Raw genomic sequence first — 8,357 nt, forward strand, 5'->3', positions numbered from 1 at the left:
ACACTGCAGCCAGACTCACTTCTAAATCTGACCCTGTAACAGGTGCTAATAAAAGAATTAAATGACTGGGGGCCGATTAAGGTTTCGTTGCCTGTAAAGTGACGCAAATATGAATCTTTATTCTTTATTCCCAGGTCAAAGACGATAAATTAGTAAAAATTAGTATTTTTCACTGTATTTTCAGAAGAACATGGATGGAGATGTTTCGGTCTCATCACTGGATTCTGTGTTTTAAGTTTGAAGGTCAGTGGTCCCACCAGCTGCCGGATTAAACTCTAATGTTCACCAAACCAAAGGCTGTTATTACAGTTTCTCCCCCCCCCCCCCAAAAAAAACCAAAGCATGAAAAGTAATTGAGCCCATTGGAGGTCAGTTATCTTTGGCCTCGGGAGGCATTTATGGAAAATCTATGGGTCCCGGTGGCCTTTCTCTACTTTAAAGTAGAGAAAAGGTGTTTCCATCACATACGGTGAATATTCCATTCAGAGAAAACTCAAATAAACTACACAATGTAACATTTCAACTTGTGGTTATGGATGTGCAAACGGTCTAATCTTAACAATGAGAAGGGGCTGGTGGCACAAAAGGGAATCTGTGAGGGTAGAAATCGTGAGCAGCACACAAAGCTTTGGTCAACGAGTCCTCTATTGTTTGTGTGGATATATGAGAGGGAGTTATTGTACATTTTACTGCTTTATATCTCTGTGATGATGACTGGATTTCATATGGACTGAAGACCAATAGAAATATTGAAGTAAAAAGCATCCTTCAGACTGAATCAATTGTTAACAATCTTGTGTTTTGGAGGAATCAATACAGCATCCCAATGCAAACTGGATATCCAATCCCTCATCCATCATTAAAAAAATTCATCAAAACAAGGAAATAAAAGATTGTGAGCTCAAATCTCACTGTTTGGATGTATCGATCCTAACAACACGAGCAAGACAAAAACAATCTGCAGCGATTTACCGTCAAGCACAGAAAAAGAAAAAAGAAACAAAAAAAACACACCTAATAAAATTAAAAGTGACTTTTCTCAAATCCCTCAAGAAGACAGACTGGAAACAAACAGCTCAGTCACGACGATTCCCAGCATCCCCCTCACGAAGGAGCCTCCTCCTCCTCCTCCATCACACGGAGGACCACAACCGAGAATGAAGACATGGACGCTCCCCTCAAACGGTGGGGGGGGAGGGGGCGACAACCTATTCACCGTCGCAGGAGGGAAAGTGGGGCCCAAATGTAAGAGCAGCAGAGCCACTTAATCCTCGTTGAATACATTAAAAGCCTCATTACCGCGGCATTACACATGAGGAGAGCGTTTTGTAGTAAACAGCTTCATTAATATGTCATTTAAAGTGTTTCACTTTTCAGCCTCATCACAATCCACAAAAGAGCCTTTTTATCCTTTTTTTTGTACACCTGAAGGAGCCAATCTCCTAAATTCCCACCTGACTTTTGGTACATCAGTAAAACTATTAGATGAATGTCAACTTTTTTTCACTGAACAATCAGGCTCTATTCCATTTTCCAGCTTTTTCTCAGTTCCCGTCCGCTGAGGCTCCAGAGGCCACTCTTTCAATGCTGGACAAAGGTAACCTCTTGACCACACACACACACACACACACACACACCTGACTTCACCCTGGGACCCTTTTAAAGTGCCCTTCATTCATTGGTTGAGACGCACGGTGACGCCCCGCCCTCACTGTGAATAACACCTTAAATGTTAACATTTTCACTATCTGCGACTGTTCCTTCAACGCCAGAAGTCTGTTAATACATGAAATAAATGTACTTCATGACCTTGACATGCTCTGCTCAGCTCGGTACATTCACAGTGAAAACCACCATTTACTCAAACCATTTGACCAGTTGCTGTGGAAACTAAATTCGCTCTAAAATCGTGGAATAAAAAGTCTCCATCCATCAACCACTTGTGTCAGTAGGTCCTTCCGGTCATTCCTCCCCTCGTCGTCTGATGATGTAGATGACCTGGACGTAGATGACTTGGACGTAGATGACGTGGTCGTAGATGACTTGGACGTAGATGACTTGGACGTAGACGACGTGGACGTAGATGACTTGGACGTAGATGACTTGGACGTAGATGACTTGGACATATATGACGTGGACGTAGATGACTTGGACGTAGATGACTTGGACGTATATGACGTGGACGTAGATGACGTGGGCGTGGATGACTTGGACGTAGATGACTTGGACGTAGATGACTTGGACGTAGATGACTTGGACGTAGATGACTTGGACGTAGATGACTTGGACGTAGATGACTTGGACGTATATGACGTGGACGTAGATGACTTGGACGTAGATGACTTGGACGTAGATGACTTGGACGTAGATGACTTGGACGTAGATGACTTGGACGTATGTGACTTGGACGTAGATGACTTGGACGTATATGACGTGGACGTAGATGACGTGGGCGTGGATGACGTGGGCGTAGATTACGTGGGCGTGGATGACGTGGGCGTAGATTACGTGGGCGTGGATGACGTGGGCGTAGATTACGGCGGTCCATCACTGGGGAGGGGGGGACGTGGGGGGGGTCTCTAGAGACGTGAGGGTCTCTTCGCCAGCGCGGTGGTACAAAAGCAAGATAAGAGACACAAGGCGTCGGCCTTTATTCTCCCGACGTGTCTGACATCGGGGGGGGGTGGTAGTGGGTGGGTGGAAACGTAGATATTTGAAGCTGCGCTGCACACGTCGCCTTCGACCCGACAGCAGCGCTGCGAGGTCAAAGTGGAGGAACAGATACACAAATACACGCAACGCGCATCATGCACACCTCTCCGGGGGCGAATTACCATATAAATAACGGCCGCTGCTTATCAAAACACTCGTTTGGAGACGTCTGCGGGCGGGAACGAGGCGAGGAAGTGAAATATATTGTTTTCCGTCTATTAGACTCCGATCTGTAATTCGTCTGCACGCGCGACTCGTCTCACGGGTTCCATCTCGTCAACGAGTCGGTGAATCATCATTGTTGCCGGATGCAACAAAACCGAGAGATGAAACGAGGGAGAAATAAGGAAGATAAGGAGAGGCCACTGAAGAAGGAAAGAGAGCAAGCGGGAGGAGAGAGAGAAGGGTCCTCATTGACGGATTAGATCATCGAAATGGGAATTTACTGAAAAAAATCTGGTCCTTAAATGTAGGTTGTCTATATTTAGGAACGTGTGTGGATGATTTTCTTTGGTTCAGCTTAAACTAAACGTGACTTCAATGCTTATTGAAAGTGCCTTTCAATAAGCATGAAGTCCCGTCTTGTATCCAACACTAATCTCCCCAGTGAAGATTAACCCGCAGCAATTCATCCCCATCGGCCGAGTCCCATTAGGCCCGGAGTCACCACTCTGACGTCCAGGTGGTCTCGCTGGTGTCAAGAAGTTCCCCCCCCCCCCCCCCCACGTGGACAACTCGAGCACCAGCACTGCTCCACCTCACCCCCTCTCCCCTCTCCCTTCTCTCTTCACAGTAGCAGCAGCTACTGTCGTTATGTTCTGACACCACCTGGGGGGGGGGGGGTCGAGGGGTAAACTAGATGCAAACAGAGTCTACAGAGTGTTTTCTTCCTCATGCGATGAATGAATGAACGAATGAACGAACGATCGGAGGCCCACGTTGGTAAATATCATCTTTGGATGGTGGATTATTGTGGCTCGCAGCCAGCTGACACGTCGTCCTGCTCCACTGATTCAGGGAGATTTATGTGTAAAGAGATTCTATGCTCCCTTGATTCTCCCCTCTCTCTCTCTCTCTCTCTCTCTGAATATATTTCCTGTAGCGGCAGTGTCTCGCATAGCAATTTGATCCACGAAATGTGCCGCGGAAAAAAAAGATTTATTTGGTCGGCTTGAATTCAAAAGGAGTTTGCATGAAAAGGGAATGAGCAGGAGGAGAGAAGATGGAGATGGAGGAGGAGGAGGTTCCTTCATCTCGTGGCTGCGGATGATGTGGTGCACCTCAAGCGCGTTGAGCCCCGCAACTCTACAACTTTACAATCGTTTGATGGAGACGACTCCGACGTCTGCTACTGAAACTCTTCGTTATATTTATCTAAAGCTTATTTCGAAATATCTAAAGTTATACCAATTCTAAAAATGACAATAAAGAGAGAGAAAATGTATGCACTTCTCTGTCACCCCTCACAATTAAATAGGCGTCGGAGTCAGACAGGACTCGTATTCTCCGGGTTTGGGGAGGGAGGTATATAGTGTCAGTGGGAGTCTTTTCTCTGTGCACAATCCCAGAGGATTCCAGCCTGAGTCAGCTCTCGACATCCGAAATCCCTCCTTTCGTCTGTCTTCTTCCCTTCCTCTCCTTTCAGTTACTGTCTGAACGAGGGAACGTTTAATACACTTTGTTTTTTTTATAATGATGCGGTTGTCCGACACTTGATTCATCAGTTTGTTCTAAACACCTTTCATTCAAATAAATAAATGCTGATGGTAAACGTGCTCGTGTGCGTAGATCTTGGGGCGATCCCTGCTTTTTATAGATTCAAACGGCCATTTAATAAATGTCAGACGCTTTATTAGGATCTCTGCAAAGGGATCGAATCTTTGGGGGTTCGAGTGGTCCTCATAAAGCGCCGTTACGCCACAGATGTCTGCCCGCGGGCTCCGTGTCCTCCAACGCACCTCGGACGCGGAGTAGAAACGACTGTTTCACTACATCTTCCCCCCCGTTGAGTGGAGGCGAACCCAAAGAGGAGCCCTCCATGGACAATCACACGCCGATTCAAACACACGCAACGCAAACCCCCCCCCCGGTCAAATCCACAGTGGTGAAGACAAAGAGAGGAGCTACAGTGAGTTATGGCCAGAGAAGAAGTCAAATCAGCAAAGGCCCTCGAAGCTCTTTCTGATTGGACTTCACGTGGCGGGAGCTTTGATTGGTGGAGAAAAGAAAAAAAAATGGGAACATGTGCAGAAGTCTGGGGATGAAGAAAAAAAGAAAGGGAAAATATCGGAGCCTCAAAAGGCCTCCAGCTTGTTGGCTGCGTGCCGTGTGGTCGCCACAGAAAAGTCGGTTCTGTGCACCAGTAATGGAAGAAATCACATAATCCCCAGAAAAACCTTGACGATCAAACCGCCCACACCGTTGCCATGGGACCAAACCTCGGCCCGAGAGGTTCAAATGCGCAAAAAAGGAAAAGTTGCAGAAAATCGCCCGGGGAAAACTTGATCAGCAGAAATGATTGAAAAGACTGGAGGGTGATTCCCTTCACGCTGGAATCATTTTATTGGCTTTATTAAAATCATCGGCGGTACCCTGATGGACGGACGTATGGGTGTACGTGTGAAGATCAGAGGACGGAGCCGCTCTTTGAAGAGCAGAATACAAGCGGAGGGTTGAATTCCCTGACAGCTTGGGCGACGTCGTGCTAAAAAGGGAGCCAAAGACGTCTGGGTGGAACAAGCCAAGCGTTCGTTAAAATCCCTGCACTGCTCATCTTGGAGGGGGGCGTGGGGGGGGGGGGGGGGGGGGAGGGAGGCTGGACCTGACCCCTCCGACGCGCCGAAGCTGCTCCACCAGCTCTCCGTGTGGGTCCAAACACACCAGCATGACTCCGGGCTATTAAAAAAAACATGTATCCAAACGCCCCAAAGGGGTCACCATCCGCGTGGTTTCTCTCCAAAAATGTGCAGCAGGCTTCCTCTCCGTCACCTCTGAAGGGTCTCACAGGGCTGTTCGCTGTTAATTACACCAAGACAGTCCCCTGCTGTTTTACCCAGATGGCTGCGTGCGGATGTGATGGAAGCCACCGGGTCGACATCTTTTGGGTCGTTTCAAGCGGCGTCGCGGAGACAGTCGCATGAGGAATGTTGTTAGTTTGCAGAGAGCGAAGAAGAAGAAGAAAAAAAAATGGATGGTTTAAAAAACCAAAGGGCTCCGCTGGGGAGAATAACGTTGTTCGGTGGCACCTTAATATTCAGAACAGGCTGCAAACTCTAGCTCAAATAATTAAAAAGGAGATTTGCGTGGGAAAGGAAAGGAGATTAGGAGCAGAATAAAGAGTTACCAATGCAAATAACAGAGGTGGGAGACTCTGGCGAGACCATTTCCAACCAAAAGAGTAGCAGTGTCGCAATTCATTTCACGTTGATCCATTCACTCATTGTCTTTGATCCAATATTCACATTCAGGACTGTGAGGTGAAACCATGGGGGCAGAGAAACACACTTTTAGAGCGTAGAAGAATAGAAGTTAGGCTGGAGAGCATCTCTTAAACACTGTTGTCCCTCAACCAGAACCTCATTTAAACATATTTCTCTCCCTCATCTCAGTTCCCTTTCCCGTCATTTTTCCTTCTCCTTCACTCTCCTCCTCCCCATCTGGCGCTTCACACCGTCCAGGCTTCCTGCCAGTGTTAAAAGTGAATCCAATTTGCTTGGTCAGGCCGTGCATTGTCCTAGGTAGCGTGTTCCTGCGGGAGACACAGGAAGCTAATTGATCCAACAGCTCAGCTCCGTGAGACCGGCCAAAATCGGCCCCAATCAGCGCGGGGCCACGTTGGACCGAAACGAGACGCGAAAGCCGCGCCGTGCAAGTGAAGGAGATCCGGTCTCCATTTGGAATGTTCTGTTAGATCTGAAGAAAAAAAATCAACTGATCGTCGTGGTTTTAAAGAGAAGGGGACTTTTATTTTGGATGTTGGAGGCATATACTTCAGGGAGGTGATGATTGACACTGGCAGAATTACACTGGACCTTCAGCATCAAGCAACTGGACAAACTCGATTAGACAGACCAGCAGCACACACACACACACACACACACACACACACACACACACACACAAAGTAGACCATTACATGGCGAGAAAAAAAAGGGCCCAAAGCTCCTTCCCACAGAAAACGCAGCCCAGCGTCCTCCCCGTAATGACCTCATCCTCCGCTCAGACCATTTTTGGAAAGTGCTTAAATGTGATCATGTGTAAACTAAGTTGTCTCCTCCAGCACTGAACACCGACACAACACCGGGGACACGGCCAGGCTTCCCGATCACGAGCCTGGTTGCGCCAACGCGCCACCAACCCAAACACTGCCCCAAACACTGCGAAATGCGCCGCGCCGCGTTGCCTCGCACGGAGGGCGCCCCGCGTGGAGAAAACAAAAACAAAAACAATTTAAAAAAAATGGGCCGAAACAAAGTGGATGAAACAGCAGATTCTTGCCTTGAAATCCGAGGAGGAAAGCGACGACGGGGATCCAAACGCCGTGTACCCAGAAGTGCCGCATGGCTCCCTGTTCGATCGGCTCCTTTACGCTGCGCCGCGCAGAACTCGGGTCTTTCGGGACGCCGCCGCGTGGGATGTCCGCAACACACACGCACACGCGCACACGCACGGGTTAGCGCCTTCTGACCGCGCAGGTGACGAGCTGTCCCCGGGACCACGGAGCCTCAACGTGTGCCCAGCTTTGGGAGCAGCAGCAGCAGCAGCCGAAGTGAGAAGTGAAAGGGGGGGGAGAGGGGGGAGGGGGGGGAGAAAAGTGGCGTCTCTCTCACTCCGTCGGCGGGGTGTGCGCGCCGCGCGCCGCGCGCTCGCAGCTTGGAGCGGTCCTGCCACCTGGCGGCGACGCGGGCGAACGGCTTCGGTTGTCGGGCGCGAGGCGGAAACCGGAGACCGCCGTTTCGTTGCCGTCGGCTGAGCTCCAGCGGGCCGGTGTCTCACCGGGGGGAGGAGGGGGGCTTTGGAGAGCGTGTCTGGAATGAATGAAGGTCAGCTGAGGTTGCCATGGAGACGTGTGGGCCCGTGCTGACTGATATTCTGTGACAAAAGTCCCAGAGCTAGTTTAATAAATTAAGATATTCTATTCATGACATTAGTTAATTTGATATGGGCCAACGGGGCATCGTTGCAGTTGGTTTGGAATAAGGGCGAACTGTCAATATGGTGATGACATCTGAGGACATAATTCAGAAAAATGAATGATTTATATCCGCATTTATTATCCATACTTGTTAGCAAATCAAAGCCCTTTTTCGGTTGATTCCAAATTCCTTTGTAATATTTTTGCATATCCGAGTTTAACAAGTCCTCCGTCATGAAATATTCACTAACAACCACCAAAAGATTTGTGAAGCCTAAATAATGAAAGTGGTCCCTTGTTGTTCTGGGCTTCTCACCGAAGATCTCTTGCACTGCAGAAGACCTCACAGGTCAGATTGGACACGTGTGACGTGTGACGTCACAAGCAGGCTGGTGGACACTGGGGATTGTCTCTTTCATCCAGAACGACGGCCTGTCTGGTACCGGAAGACTCTGTGGCACTATTTTGTCTTCTGTTCCAAACATTCTCACTGCAGGGCATATTGTGAACT

General features: G+C 48.6%; 1 protein-coding gene across 1 annotated transcript in view; it reads right to left on the reverse strand.

Moving 5' to 3' along the window:
* Positions 1 to 7,492, reverse strand: part of lsamp (limbic system associated membrane protein) — a 222,624-nt gene extending 215,132 nt beyond the window's left edge. The window contains exon 1 of the mRNA XM_037478349.2: positions 7,210 to 7,492. Within this exon, the coding sequence (XP_037334246.1) occupies positions 7,210 to 7,273 (64 nt within the window). The 5' untranslated portion in view covers positions 7,274 to 7,492. The remainder of the gene's footprint in view (positions 1 to 7,209) is intronic.
* Positions 7,493 to 8,357: the final 865 nt, after the last annotated feature.

Source organism: Pungitius pungitius, chromosome 3 (genome assembly GCF_949316345.1).
Source record: "Pungitius pungitius chromosome 3, fPunPun2.1, whole genome shotgun sequence".
Classification (NCBI taxonomy): domain Eukaryota; kingdom Metazoa; phylum Chordata; class Actinopteri; order Perciformes; family Gasterosteidae; genus Pungitius; species Pungitius pungitius.